Source organism: Lampris incognitus, chromosome 13 (genome assembly GCF_029633865.1).
Source record: "Lampris incognitus isolate fLamInc1 chromosome 13, fLamInc1.hap2, whole genome shotgun sequence".
In the NCBI taxonomy this organism is placed as follows: Eukaryota; Metazoa; Chordata; class Actinopteri; order Lampriformes; family Lampridae; genus Lampris; species Lampris incognitus.
This window is the reverse complement of record NC_079223.1, coordinates 23505554-23521633: the sequence shown is the minus strand read 5'-3', so window position 1 is coordinate 23521633 and position 16080 is coordinate 23505554. Positions and strand designations below refer to the sequence as shown.

Here is a 16080-nt window from a genome sequence, read left to right as displayed (position 1 = left end):
CAGATGTTGCAGGGGAAACATTTGCAGAAGTGCAAAATAGTCATTTTAATTTAAAAAAGGCATGGTTTCTGTTTTTTTAATGGAACATATTATGGTATCTGCCTGTAGTGTGAGAAAAAGATAAAGGCTATCAGGTTTAAGTGAATACCCCATTAAACTGAAGCCCAGTGTCAAAATTCTCAATACAAAAATGATCAATTAAGTTTTTTTTAACAATTCTGAATGATATACAATATTTCAATGGGATCTGAAAAAAGTGAATTATCCTTTAATCATCCCACCAAGTAAAATTCTCCATACTATGTGCAAACTAATGAAAAGACATGATACGACATTGATATGACATTAGCTAATAAAAAGGATGCATGATTGACACAAACAACGCATGGCACTCCCTTTTCCAAATTTAATTACATCTTTCACAAATAAAAGTAAAATATCTACCGAGAACGTGTTGCATGATGTAATCTCAATCAAACTTGTTCACCTGTGCGCGCCGATGTCTGGTTTCTCCCCAGAGGTGGTGGTCTCTCAGTGGGTGGAGGAGGGAGGGGTCCTGTCCGGCTGGGTGGGGGGGCTGGAGCATGGCTGGAGAATTAATCAAAACTTAGCTCATAATTATGCATTCAAACAGTTTAAATGTGTTGAACAGAGTGGTGTTAAATCAAGTACAACTTTGTGTACGAAATATAAATCTGATTAAGTCATCTGCCACAAGGAGATTTGACAATGAAAACAATGTAATAGTAACTTTACCTGTTGAGTGACAGGTTTCTCTGTGGAAGGCGGGGGATATTGTGTTCGTCCCCACCAGCTGGGGTCGGGGGGAGGGGAGGCGGGCCTGGTCGGCCTGGTGGGAGAGGAGGGGCACCACTACCTCCAGAGAAACGAGAAGGGGTGGGCAAATTGGCAGGGGAGGGTTTGGAGTTGAAAGCAGGAGGAGGGGGAGGCCCATCACGGGGCATGGCTGGTCGATGACCTCCACTGGGGGCTGGAGGTGGTGGGGGGCGATCGTCAGACAGTGGGGGCCTCCCTCCAGGAGCTGGAGGCAAAGGAGGCCGAAACATATTCGGGGGTGGGGGTGGCGGAAAAGAGGATCCCGTCCGCGACCCAGCTGAGGATCCTGCCGGCGGCGGAGGGAGGGGTCCGTGCCTTCCTGGTGGAAGGCTGGGAATTGAAGGTCCTGGAGCCGAGCCCGGTCTGGGACCTCCGGGGACTGGTGGAGGGGGGCCTCCACGTGACTGGAAGCCCTGGTTTGGTCTGGGACTATTGGGAATAGGAGGCGGTGGACCCCCTGGGGTGTCCAGTTTGGATAAGGATGTGGGGCGGCCCTTGGGGAGATCAGGGGCACTGCTACGGGGACCAGGCAGAGTACCTGGGAACCTAGGGGGGTAAGCAGAGACTCCCCCACCACCCGCACCTCCACCAAAGGGTCTGGGGCCAGCGCTGTGACCTCCCCCAGGGAGCATAGGGGCACGGTTCGGTCCTGAGTCTGGAGGGAAATGCAAAGATTTAAACAAATTTACTGTTAGATCAAACACAAGATGTTATCTAGTCACATTATGAGTGTGGAAATATTTTGTCAGGCCTTTACATCCTACACAATGGCTTCAAGTATTTTTTTCCCCTGTTGTTGATAGGGGAGAAGTCCTAGACAAGGCACAAGCCTCCACCCCCCCCACCCCCCACACACATATACACACACACAAAGTCGAAATATTGCCATTAGAGGTGTGTGTGTGTGTGTGTGGGTGCACAGTGGGTTATGAGCGAAACAGAGAACATGTTAAGTCCACACAGAAAGGCAAGAACCAAACCCAGGACCTTCTTATTGTGATGCAATGATGTTAACCACTCAACCACAGTGCAACCCACTATCTGTTATGAACTGTGGCTTATACCTGAATAATAAATGTGTTAATAATGGTTTTCAATCTGGTCCTCAGGCCCCCACAGTACTGCTGTTTTTACGTTCGGCTGGGTAGACATTGTGTTCATTAGTCTTATGCTGCATTCTGGCGCTCCTCATCAAGTTGAAAGTGTATCATATGATCATTTTGTATTTATGAGGTGAATTAACCAATCTCTGAGGATCCCTGGTTGTAGGACTTGATGGTGAGGGAGGAGGCCTTAGGAATTAATAATATCGTTTGTCTGTATCAGTTATTATGGTATCAGTGATTCTAAGTGCAGTACTCATTTTAGCCTTTTCCTAGCAAGCTAATGACAAGAACAATAACATTTTACATTCGTCTCCTGTATGTCCCCATGGCCATTAAGTCACAACTCATGCACTCAGGTATCATTGAAGTAGCCCCAGGTGACCACTTGTATTTAGGATTTGAATGGACCGCAGCATTCAAATCCCTTGATTAGATAGCTGGAATATGTGACAACGGGTGAGCATCATTAACTACCTGGCAGAGTAGAAAACCAACAGTAATGTGGGCCCCTGAGGACCGGCTTGTAAACCACCGAATTAAACCCATTAGCAAAGCACAGAGATTTTATTTTTTCATGATTTGTTTTTACCATTGGAGTCTCTGCTTCCTGCAGACCTCAACTTTGGCATGCCTGCCTGGAACAGACCTCCTAAACCAGCAGGAGCCCCTCCACCGCCACCGCTGCTGCCGCCACCTCCTCCTCTCCCACCCCCACCTCCTCCACCACCTCCACCTTTAGGTTCTGTGGAACATTAAAAACAACAAAATTAATTCATCAGTTTGTTCATTTTTTCCTACTCAAGTCATTTATTGCACACTTCATTTGCCACTTGTTTTCTTAAATTCCTTTGTTTTTTGGGGGGCATATTGAAGCATTTCCTAACAGAAATCCTTGCAATGTGCTGCCAGTTAAGCCTTTGTGGGGTGCACAGTAAAACAAACATATTGCCATTGAGATGGCGTTTATGTCTTACCCCCCCAAGATGGCCTCACTAGACCCAATAGTCACTTACTTATTAGTGTAGTGCCCTGAGAATCAAGTACACTTGTGTCTGAGTGTGTTGTTGTCTTTCTGAAAGAAAGACATTACACTCGACTGCAAAATTTATAAGACAGTGTTGTCTTGTGTATCAGAAAATCTACATATCTTGCAGAACACCATTTAAGATATCCAGCAAATGGCAGATCCAATAAAATAAACATGCAACTTCATACAGAGGATGACCTGTGGAATTTGCATGTTCTCCCCATGTCTGCAGTGGGTTTTCTCCGGCTGCTCTGGTTTCCCCCACCATCAAAAATACATGCATGTTATGGGGCTTCCGGGTTGTGGAGCAGTCTATTCCGTTGCCTACCAAGGTTCGAATCCCTGTGCTACCCCCGGCTTGGTCGGGCATCCCTACAGACACAATTGCCCGTGTCTGCGGGTGGGAAGCCGGATGTGGGTATGTGTCCTGGTCACTGAACTAGCGCATCCTCCGGTCGGTCGGGGCACCTGTTCAGCGTGGAGGGGGAACTGGGGGAGGGGAAATAGCATGATCCTCCCACGCGCTACGTCCCCCTGGTGAAACTCCTCGCTGTCAGGTGAAAAGAAGCAGCTGGCGACTCCACATGTATCGGAGGAGACGTGGTAGTCTGCAGCCCTCCCCAGATCGGCAGAGGGGGTGGAGCAGTGACCGGGATGGCTCGTTAGAGTGTGGTAATTGGCCGGATACAATTGGGGGAAAAAAGGGGCAAAATAAAAAAAAAAAAGACATGCATGTTCGGGTTAATACTGCTGTCTGTGCCCTTGACCGAGGCATGGCAAGAAGAACAGGAGTTGGTCCCCGGGTGCTGCATGGCAGCTGCTCACTGCTCCCAGCTACACAGCTAGGATGGGTTAAATGCAGAGCGTAATTTCCCCACGGGGCTCAAAGTATCTCAAAATAAAAAAATTAAAAAAAAAGATTGTAATTAATAAGTGTGGCCCCTGTTTTGTGAGTCAAATTTACTCTAACAAAACTTGTTCAGTGTGATTGTGTATTTTATAAGGTAAACGATGTAAACAATGTTTTTGCTGATAAGCAAAAACCGATAAGCTGATAAGCAACACAATGGTTAACAGCCAGATTTTGTAAAGAACTCTGATATGATATTGTGTCAAATACAAGTAGAAAAATACTCGTCATTATCCCAGGCATGACCTGAAATGAACCATTTGCCTTTGAGCATCTTCAACTTACTGTCCAGAATGGGTCCACTGCGATCGTTGGTAAGAGTCTTCTTTAGCCTGGCACCTTTATGGATGTCAGTCAGGAGAGCGCTCCTGCCATGCTGTTCTGACCGGCTCAGAGACGGCTTCTCTGTGTTGGCCTGAAAGAAAGAAAGAAAAATTAATATACAGAAGAAAAGAGAAGATACTAAATTGTTAATGTAAAAATATACACAAAACTATCAGTTAAGAAGGTATAAATTGATATGAATTGTGAAAAGACAGTAAAAAGATGAATGTAAAGTGGTTGCATATAGAGTGAACAGCTTCTTAGTGCTACTTCCCCTTTCTTTGGACATGGACCCAACGGGTAAATCCAAGTGTAACCTATTATCACTCAGTGATTTCAGCTGTTAAATCTCAACTTCATTAAGAAAAGGTGGGTATAGATGGAGGGTTAGAGCCACGTTAAAGATGGTTGTTCAGGCCTTTTATCTAGACATCTATGGCAGCGTTTCCTGACCCAGTCCTCAAGCAACACCTATCCTGCAGATTTTCATTGTAACCCTGCATAGGTAGCCCTGCTTGTACTTACTCAACCAATCATCTCACAGCACTTAATTATGCAAGGTGTGCAACGGCTGACATAATTCACTGCTGATTTGTTGAATAACTACAAACAGGTACGTATTCAGGGTTGCAAAGAAAATCTGCAGGATAGGTGTTGCTTGAGGACTGGGTTGGGAAACACTGATCTATGGTACACAAGGGCAAACCATCAGGAAGGCAATCCAATGATTCGAATCATAGACAATTGAAAAAAAACCCAAAAACATTTAAGAACTGGTGAATATTGAAACAGAGAACATTGAGGAAATAAGGCAGGAACATGCAGTCTGAATGGCTGGTCTGATGGTAATCTTGATTATTCCATTGATGCCGTTATTATAATCGTTTTAATAATTTGGTGCACAGCTACTGTACCCTTTGCATCTTACATCAGTGTCTTGGCTACAACAACAGGGATGCGGTTTTGAATTATAATGTGATAAAAAGTTATAATGTTTATCTGAACTCTGACTTAGGAGATATGATCTTGAAGTTAATTGCACAGCCCCATGTAGTAACTTCAAAAAAAAATATATACCTCATCATTTTCCCCCAAAATCTTAAATCTGGAACAGGTAGCCCTTCAATATTTCATAGCAACCAGTTCCATATCTACAAATCAATTATAAATGACTTTTCTATCTATATATATCCATCCATCCATCACCTGCTTAATCCACTTCTAGTTCACAGGGAAGTGCAGCATATCCCAGCAGGCATTGGGTGAAAGGCAAAAAAGACCGGTCCATGTTACAGCCCACATAAACAGTCACAATAAAACCATTAACACTTATGGGCAATTTTAGAAGTTCCATTTCGCTTAAAGTGCCGCCATCTTCCAAAAATCGGTACTGGGTGAGGTCGCTGTAACAGGGGAATTCGCGCAGCCATCTTCCCACACCGGAAGAAATGTGGGAAGATGGCCACTTGATATGGACACTAAAATGGAGTGCTTGAGTTAGCCAAACTTTATAGCTTCTCAGTGACACATAAGTAAAGGGATGAGCACTTACAGCATATTGATATGCAAATGAATAGTAATGTGATCAGAGGTGTTTGTTTATTGGGTATTTTAAGAAAGGCTTCAAACCAGTCTCAACAATCACAATTAAAGACTGGAATAAACTGAAACTCAAAAAAACAAATACAACTTGGTGTAACTGCAAACATTCCCAAATCCTCTGTGGGAATGTTTGCAATCACACTAAGTACACATGGCCATTGAAACTCTAGTTAATGGTCACGCCTATTTGCATATGAAACTGGTCGCTGGTTTCGGTTGTTATGCCACTGCATTGTTTATAAGGCTGGGGATACCTGCAGTCAGTTTAGACTGAAGAGGTCACTTAGATGAGTGATGAGACATTTCTGTCGACAAACGTCGTGTCCAGATGAACTGATTCAACTGTCTTTGATTTTCTTATCTGGATTATTGAGCATGCATCAAGACAACTTGGTGTGTGGTTGTGCTAGAATGGAACCGATTGCAGGAGATGAGGAGTCACTCCTTTTTTTAAAATTTTTGCCTTTATTAGACAGTGTTGTGAAGAGGTAGATTTATTTATTTAGGTAGATTTATGAGTTTAAATACTTGGGGTCAACTGTACACAGTAACGGGGAGTGCAGAAGAGAGGTGAAGAAGAGAGTGCAGGCAGGGTGGAGTGGGTGGAGAAGAGTGTCAGGAGTGACTTGCGACAGAAGGGTGCCAAAGCAAGAGAGGCAAGATTGAGATGGCTTTGACATGTGTGGAGGAGAGACGCTGGGTATATTGGGAGAAGGACGCTGAATGTGGAGCTGCCAGGGAAGAGGAAAAGAGGAAGGCCAAAGAGGAGGTTTATGGATGTGGTGGGAGAGGACATGCAGGGGGCTGGTGTGACAGAGGACGATGCAGAGGACAGGAAGAGATGGAAACGGATGATCTGCTGTGGGGACCCCTAGCGGCATCAGCCGAAAGTAGTAGTAGTAGTAGTAGTAGTAGTAGTAGCAGTAGTAGTAGTAGTAGCAGTAGTAGTAGTAGTAGCAGTAGTAGTGAAGAGGTAGACAGGAAACGAGGGAGTATGATGTGTAACAAAGGTCTATGTCTTGATGGTGGGAGGAAATCTACACAAACACAAGGAGAACATGCAAACTCCACACAGATGGGCTGACCTTAACCCACTTGTTGGGAGGAAACAGTGCAAATTAACCACCAAGCCACTGTGTCACTCTGGCTTTACATGCATTTTATTTTATTTTGTGTCAAATACGTGTTACAACAAGTGAATAAATGTGTCAATTATTAAATTGTACCACAAGGTGTCTCTACTGAGCTGGGCTCGCACTGGAACAAGGAAGTCAACACAAACAAACGTTCACTTTGACTCTGTAGAATGGTCGGACCTCACATCTAAACTATCAATCCTTTTGAGGAACAAAGATAGCACAAATAACTCTCTCCATAAATATTCATATTTCAAAGTAAGCACTGTCGAGGGCATGGCTGCTAATAATGATGAACAAACAAGCCAAGACAGACAGTGAGATGGAGGGAGGAAGGTCTAGAAAACAGTTATACCCACATATCACCGTGTGTTTTCGTACCTAAATATTATCAACCAAACAACATGTTAGACAGACATTTTTTTTGGGGGGGGGGGTTTACTCACCAAAGCCAAGGTGGGGGGAGGGGGAGGGGGAGGAGGCGGAACTGGCATCTTCTTCTCTCCTCTTTAGTCTCTCAGCACTGGATGTTGCACCCTGAGGACAGATTAGACACATTTAATAGTGACCATCACTGTTGACTCTCAAGACCCAAGGACTTGACAGATGTTTAAGAGGTTTTAGTTGGTCCTAAGTTGCATCACTATTCACCAGAAAATAAAGCACAATGAGAGAACATCTGACCTTTTAGATCAGAGGTTTGACTGTCACTACTGTTTCCTACCCCAAAATAAAACATTTTTGGGAATACTTTTTAGATTTTTTGCCATGTTTCCCAAACGTTTTGGCCCCCCACACCAACAATAGCATTACCTATTACCACCTGAGTACTAATAATCACCTGGGTACTGTCTGAGTTGTTATTTTTTCAACAAACTAAAATCAGCAAAATTCAGATTAGTATCAGTGAGCGAGAGAGAGAGAAAGAGAGAGAGAGAGTTTGTGTGTGTGTATGTGTGTGTTTAAGTGTGGTGAAAGGCCTATCGATGTAGCCCCATGAGCTTGTGTATTTGGGAGCTGAACATGGTCTGACAGCCTCACTCATTGGGGCCTCTTACTTCCTGTAGGGTGCCGACAAACAGGAAGTCACCACAGGGCTCTAGAACCACAGCCATCCGGTTGCTAGGATGGTGATACCTCCTCGTTTCACTAGGCGTTGCATCTCTTTCTCTCTTCTTTCACCCTCTCCCTCAGTCACTTTCTCCAAATCACCCCTGCATGACTCTTAAAGCCTATTGCTCCTCTTTCACACTGCCTTTTTGCACTAGCCCATATCCCCCCTTCGCTGGCCTGAGCTCCCCCCCATCCCAATATTTTCTATTAGCCTCTCCAACTCCCCATCCCTCCATCACCCTCACTTGACAACTTCCACTTAATATCCACTTATGTCTTCTCTTGACAACCTAAACCCATCCTTCAGTCACTTTATCTTTTTAATTCTCACTCTCTACATATTTCCCTTCCAGTCTCTCTCGCACCATCAGATTCCACCAGTTGGTATACTGCATTCATCTCAGCTGAGACATAAAGCATTCACGTTACGGAAACTCACATCAGTGGCTGACCTCGGAAAGCCCTGCCACCTAAGGTATGTCTGATGAGGTAAACCAAGCACATAACAGTACTTCCCCAGTGTCCCCTGACCTCGCATGCCACACAAACAATGTCTGACTCATAAAGACCTTGGAGTTTGACTCCAATCCGGCCTTAAAAAAAATCCCCAAATAAATTCAGAGCTCAGGAAGAATCACTTAATCTTCCAAAATATGTCTAAAAGGTGCAAAATTGATAACAAGTTTCTAATCATATAGGGAAAGACAATGTTTCATATAGCCGCAAGCAGTGATTCCGGGGTTCGAGCCAACACAGAGCATTAGAAGTTGAAAGCTTCAACAGCTTAATTAAATATACCCACCAGGTTTGGTGATGTTTGGACAAACTGTCATTAATTTATGGCCAAATTTGCACCAGGCCCATGTACATGTTTGGAACTGGTGGTATCACCTATTGAGCGATTTCAAAATAGTTTTACACACATCATTCAACATTGTTATGAGGGCGCCCGGGTAGCATAGTGGTCTATTCCATTGCCTAACAACATGGGGATCGCCTGTTTGAATCCCCATGTTACCTGCGGTTTAGTCGGCGTCCCTACAGACATAATTGGCCGTGTCCGCGGGTGGGAAGCCGGATGTTGATATGTGTCCTGGTCGCTGCACTAGTACCTCCTCTGGTTGGTCGGGACGTCTGTTCAGGGAGGAGGGGGAACTGGGGGGAATAGCGTGATCCTCTCACGTGCTACATCCCCCCGGTGAAACTCCTCACTGTCAGGTGAACAGAAGTGGCTGGCGACTCCACATGTATTGGAGGAGGCACGTGGTAGTCTGCATTCCTCCCCAGATTGGCAGTGGGGGTGGACCAGCGATTGGGATGGCTCGGAGAGCAGGGTGATTGGCCAGGTGGAACGGGGGGGGGGGGGCATTGTTATGAAGCATATCCTGTGAGTTTTGTAAAGATTAGACAAACAATTTCTGATTTATAGTCCGAATTGTGTTACTTGTGTTATAAGTATAGGAGTAGTACCTTTCCTAGATGGCCTTTTGTGGCGTCCTAGACTGGTCTCTATACACCCCAGCATCATGTGAAGCGCAAAATAGAGCCTCTCCATGATGAATGACCATCCGTGTGTAGTGAAGAGCCACACCCTCCTCGCGATAATCCTGTTAACGTTGTCAGGAGACAACAGAGCAGAACATGGCGGCTCTAGAGGAGTAAACCTCGATAATAAATCCTGCTATTCCTATGGGTAGCAGTAGTCCTAGGTGCATTCACCGATAGACTGATGTGATGGACCGGGGGGCGGGGGGCATCGTGGCTTTGCAGATGATCAATGCATCTTGACAATGGAAAGGCACAAAATCTCCAGTTAGCGGAGAACCATAGAACTGCATGTGGAGTAGCGCCCCATGCTACAAACATGCGCAACCGAAACCCTATTAGGGGCATCCTGATGGACGACCTAAGTGAGGTTGTGTTATGCCACGCACATTTTTTGCATTTGTAGCGCCTCCTGGTGGTTAATTTGAATGAAACTTTCAGGGTACGGTTGAGGCGCTTATGTGGACACATCCTGCAGGTTTTGTGATAATTGGTACGACGGTTGTTGACTTTGTTCTATTTAGTGCTGAGCCACTCCCTTTGGAAGTTCATAGGTCAATATCTTGAAAATTAAATAAGATATCAACAAGCTTTATACAACTTTTTGATAAGCTTGGTCCAACAATGATCCTCAGAAAATTTGGTCGCAATCGGACCAACAGTTTAAGAGATGTCAAAAAAATGTGTTTTTCAAAAAAATTCAGGGGAAATTGGGTAATCTAGTCACGTGGACTTTAGTGGTTCTTGAGGCAGATTTGTAGAGTGAGGATAGATGGATGTCTGTGCCACGTTTTGGGCAAATTGGATTTACGGTGTAGAAGTTAGGACTTTTCAAAGTTTAGCTTTAATTAAAGCGCCCCCATCAGGCCGATTCCGGTCATATTTCTTGGGCAACGCGCACAACTTCCAATCAAGTCAAGTCAATTTTATTTGTATAGCCCAATATCACAAATTACAAATTTGCCTCAAGGGGCTTTACAGCAACACAACATCCTGTCCTCGGAGATTTCCCAATCAGGCTTAGTTAGGTTGAACATATATTTCAATCAATGAGCAAAATCTCACGTGTCTACCATTTACTATCTCGAGGAAATTTATGCAGACATTTCTCAAGAAGAGAAATAATAAACCAGCACAACAAATAGGGTTTCAGGGCTGAAACCCTTATAACAGTAACATGTGATGTATTTTAACAAAGGCCTGACCCTAGACCATACAAGTTTCGGTTAAAAATGGAAATTACATAATTACAGGAAATTTTTAAAAAAAAGAAGCACAGGAGCCTTCCACAAAAGTCAAAACTGAAAAGTGGTAATATTTTAGAAATACATCATAAACTTGACACTGGGATAATCTAGTTTTCAAGGATCAGAAGTCATTTCTGATTGTTACCCAACTTCTGGATAACCTGAACAAAATATTCCTTCCAACGCATGCCTAGCAGAGATGTTCAAACCAGGGCTTTCCCAGGTAGACAATAACGAGTTTTCTAATTAGACGATCAGTTTTACTTTTGAATTACTAATATCAGTTTCATCTTTTGAATCATTTAAGAGCACTTGAATGAGCAAGCCTTCTCATAAACGTGAAACCAGTCAGCGGTGTTCACACATTACAAACACCACCCAATGAGTGTGGAAATGAGTCAAAACCAATACCTAGACCCACTTGAGAAGTATTTTGCTGGTAATGGAAATACTTTCTAAACCTTTGGATGCAGTTTATCAGTCCAGTCCAGTAAAGTATGGGGGGGGGGGGTTGCAGTAGAAAAGGGGCCAATGTTGATGCATACAATAATACCGCCAATACTACAATTCTTTATAATGTGCAGTATTATAAGTACTGTAAGAATTCGATCCTGCAATAATTTCAATTGTAAGTGTAGGTGAAATGTGTCTTTAACCAATATGATTGCTTGACTAAAGATACCCACTGCTTTAATGCCATGCAACACTAAGCTGTAATGGCACGGAGAAAGTGATAATTACAAAAAGGTACATAAAATGTTTAGCCGGGGAGGGGAACTGTTGACCCGGACTGAGGATGTTTTCGAGCAGTGGAAATAAAACTTTGAGGAGCTCCTGAACCCGGCTAACACATCCTCAGTGGAAGAGGTAGTGTCTGAAGACCCAGGGGAAGCCCCACCCATATCCGTGGCAGAGGTCTCTGAAGTAGTTAAAAAGCTCCTCGATGGCAAGGGGCCAGGTGTGGATGAGATTTGCCCTGAGATGCCGAAGGCTGTGGACATTGTTGGGATGTCTTAGTTGACATGCCTCTTCAAGTGTCACGTGGAGGTCAGGGACAGTACCTGTGGAGTGGCAGACTGGGGTGGTGGTTCCCATATTTAAAAAGGGGGACCGGAGGGTGTGCTCCAATTATCGGGGCCTCACATTGCTCAGCCTCCCTGGGAAAGTCTACTCTAGGGTGCTGGAAAGGAGGCTGCGGCTGATTGTCAAACCTCAGACCCAGGAGGAACAATGCGGATTCCGTCCTGGCCGTGGAACAACAGACCAACTCTTTACCCTTGCAGAGGTGCTGAGGGAGGCATGGGAGCTTGACCAGCCAGTCTACATGTGCTTTGTGGACTTGGGAGAAGGCTTACAACCGTGTAACCCAGGGCACTCTGTGGGGGGCACTGCAGGAGTATGGGGTACCAGGGCAGCTGCTACAAGCCATCCGGTACTTCTGTAACCAAAATGAGAGCTGTGTCTGTATTCTCAGCACAAAGTCAAACACGTTTTCGGTGGGGTTGGACTCCGCCAAGGTTGTCCCTTGTTTCTGTTTGTGATATTTGGGAACCTCAGAATTGCATCTCTGCTCTTCGCAGATGATGTGGTTTTGTTGGCTTCACCAGAACACGACCTCCAGCATGCACTTAGGCGGTTTGCAGCTGAGTGTGAAATGGCCGCAATGAGAGTCAGCACCTCCAAGTCTGAGGCCATGGTTCTCTACCGGAAAATGGTGGATTGCTCCCTCTGGGTTGGGGATAAGTTGTTGCCTCAAGTGAAGAAGTTCAAGTATTTCGGGGTCTTGTTCATGAGTGAGGGTAGGATGGAGCAGGAGAATGACAGGCAGATTGGTGCAGCATCAGCAGTAATGCGGACATTGTAACGGACCGTTGTGGTGAAGAGGGAGCTGAACTGGAAGGCAAAGCTCTCAGTTTACCAGTCAATCTTCGCTCCAACCCTCACCTATGGTTATGAGCTTTGGGTAGTGACCGAAACGGTGAGATCACGGACACAAGCAGCTGAACTGAGTTTCCTCTGTACGGTTGTCTGGGCTCAGCCTTAGAGATAGGGTGAGGAGCTTGGACATCCAGAGGGAGCTTGGAGTACAGCCACTGCTCCTTCGCGTCGAAAGGAGCCAGTTGAGGTGGTTCAGGCATCTGATTAGGATGCCTCCTGGGTGCCTTCCTTTGGAGGTTTACCGGGCATGGCCAACTAGGAGGAGACCCCGGGGTAGACCAAGAACTTGCTGGAGGGATTACATGTCCATCTGGCCAGAGAACGCCTTGGGATCCCCCAGGAGGAGCTGGAGGGCGTTGCTGGGGAGAGGGACGTCTGGTGTGCCCTACTTAGCTTGCTGCCACCGCGACTTGACCCCGGAGAATCGGCTGAAGATAAACAAATAATAAATAGTGTGTGGTGTATGTAGGGTGCTGTCTGTGTGTGTGTGTGTGTGTGTGTGTGTGTGTGTGTGTAGGCCCAGCCTTAACAAATGTGCATATGTGTATGTAGTTGTTTGTATATTTGTGTGTTTGTGTATGCCAAGCTATGTCTGTGCGAGTGTGTTAGATTTAGGAAAAAAAACTTTAATACATAGCAGAACAAGCTTGTTTCATGCATCACGCAGCCAATAAATACTACGCTGCCCCACATCACGCCCCTAGTTACAGTGCACAGCAACCAACGGGAAGATAGAAAACATTTGGAAAATTCAACCAGTGGGGTAGGTAGTTACAACACACAGCAACCAATGGGAGGATAGAAAACGTTTGAAAATTTCTGAAAAATAACATCAGAAACACTACAACCAATGGGGTAGGGGTTGGGGCTTGTTTTGAAAAACAAGGACTTAAAGGGCCAAGGCACTGTTAAAGAAGCAAGGAGGAAGGGTTCCCCTTGTAGTATAAAATTGACTCGTTTGCGTGGGCTATAATGTCTCTGTCTTGGTCGGATATTGTGGTGTATGCTGAGGCAAAATCAATTACTCTGTCTAGTAGCTCTTTAGTAAAGAAGGGGGAAAACTTGCAAATATTAAAGCAAAATATCAAAGCTAGGGGTAAAGCACTCATCCAAAAGATTGAAAAATGGTTTCCAATATTAGAGGCCACAGTGTCGCTTTAGAGAGGATTATACCAGGTGATGTTTTGCGTTATGGTGTATTTTTTTTTTTTTTTTTGCTGGCTGTTGCTAATTGATGGTGGGTTGTACTTAAGGCTGAAATTACTATATTCACTTTTTTGTAGGAATTCTTGGTAAGGGGGGGCTACTTCATTAAAGATGGCTTCACTTGATGATAAACATGACAGCCTCTTATTTATGCTCACTGGGATATTTTTCAAGATAGAGGGCAGTTGATTGCTTTCTTTGTGGATGTATTGCAGTGTATTATTGGGCTTCATGTATGGCCTGTAGTACCATTTCTAAGGTCTAATGAGATGTCGAGGAAGTCGATATGGTTTTTGTTAGCCTCAACTGAAATTTTTAGCCCATTGCTTGTGAATATACTACACATTTTCTTTTTTATTCTCTCGACTTCTCTTGCCCATTTGTTGCAGACTGCCAGCCTGTCGTCCCTATATAGCCCGACGTTAATGTCTAGGACTTGTAGGTGAGACAAGTACAAGCCCACTAGTTCACAAGTCTCTGCCCCATCAAAGCTGCCCATGGTCACGTTGAATTTACCGCTACTTGCTTTTGCCATGGGTTTCCCTTGTGGTATAAAATTGACTCTTTGGCATGGGCTATTATGTCTCCGTTTTGGTCGGATATTGTGGTGTATGCTGAAGCAAAATCAATGGCTTTGTCTAGTAGCGCTTTAGTTAAGCTTTGATATTTTGTTTTGATATTTGCGCGTTTTACCCCTCCTTAACTAAAGAGTTATCCTCAGTCTGTACTCCCTGTCTGTGAGAGTGACGTGTCTGGGTCTATCTGCCTTGTGTTTGAGTGAGCCAGGATTATTTTCCATCAATCTCCATCACTCAGTCAGGGATGGGCAACATGATCCAGAGAGGGCCGGCGTGTGTGCAGGTCTTTGTTCCAACCAAGCAGTTACACACCTGAGTCTACAAATCAAGGTCCTAAGCAAAGACTGTTGGTTGACTAATAGAATCAGGTGTGTAACTGCTTGGTTGGAAAAAAGACCTGCACCCACACCGGCCCCCTCTGGATCATGTTGCCCATCACTGACTCAGATGCTGCTTCATGGGACAATGCTGCTCTGTGATGAAGTTTGGGGAGGATGCTTGACATGCTTCTGCATGCAGTGCTATATCCCAGTGCACATTTTTCTTCTTCTTTTTTTTTTTTTTTTTGTTTTTTTGTTTTTCGCATGGTTTCGATATCACTAACAGTAGTCGTTAGGGTTTTATTTTTAAATCTGTCACTGCATAGCACCTACTGCACTCTCATCATGCTCTGATGCTCATCTGGATGTTTCTCTTTTTTATTTTCCCCATGGGGATTTCCTCACCTGAACTGAATCTCGAGTGTTTTGTCTGTTGTTCTTTACTCAATCTATCTGTTTCATACTGTGCAAAAAGTAAAGTGAGTGAGTGTAACTGTGACTTACAGCAATACAAACACACTTAACTATACATGTTATGTCTATCAATGACAGCGCAGAGTCTTTTCACCGCCAGCTTGTGGCACGGTGTCCCGTGACATCTTGTGCACAGGATCAAAAAGCATTTCCGTTACAAGTGACACAGTCCCCCAATGAGTCCAGTCACTCGAATCAAATTCATTATCAGCCAATTTGTTGAAGACAATACTAATGAGAGTTATCACCGATCAACCACCATCTTTAGATAACTCATATATGCAGTAGATTCTGTGGAAAAATGACAACAAGCTTTTGATTTGACTCCTAAACAAGTACATGTATATGTGCTGGGATACAGACGGGGGATGAATGTTGTGTGTTTGTGTGTTTATGTATCTGTATGTATATATCTGTATGTTGCAGTGTAATTATCTGTATGTTTCTGTGCGTGTATTGGCTGTAAAAACAAATTTCCTGCAAGACAATAAAGACTATATCCATCTATCTAGCCATCTATCCATCCATCTATCCAGCTATCTATCTAATGGATGCAAGAGCCGTATCGTGCACAACTGAAAAGATCCACGCAATCAAGTATTTGGGCAGAGGAGGAAACTCGAGCGGGAGTTGGACTCGGCAGTTTGCAATGACTCATGGAATAATAGTGTATAAACTCTTAGTGTATGAAAACTGTTTTGAGGAACAGGGAAATGC

General features: G+C 44.4%; 1 protein-coding gene across 3 annotated transcripts in view; it reads right to left on the bottom strand.

Annotated features, from left to right (window-relative positions):
• The window catches only part of wipf1b (WAS/WASL interacting protein family, member 1b), a 58429-nt gene that overhangs the window by 10762 nt on the left and 31587 nt on the right, over positions 1-16080 (bottom strand). For all 3 annotated transcript variants that reach the window (XM_056291878.1, XM_056291881.1, XM_056291880.1), the window contains 5 exons: positions 7389-7479; positions 4166-4295; positions 2533-2685; positions 757-1492; positions 488-588 (listed from right to left, as the gene is read on the bottom strand). In XM_056291878.1, the coding sequence (XP_056147853.1) occupies positions 488-588; positions 757-1492; positions 2533-2685; positions 4166-4295; positions 7389-7436 (1168 nt within the window). In that variant the 5' untranslated portion in view covers positions 7437-7479. The remainder of the gene's footprint in view (positions 1-487; positions 589-756; positions 1493-2532; positions 2686-4165; positions 4296-7388; positions 7480-16080) is intronic.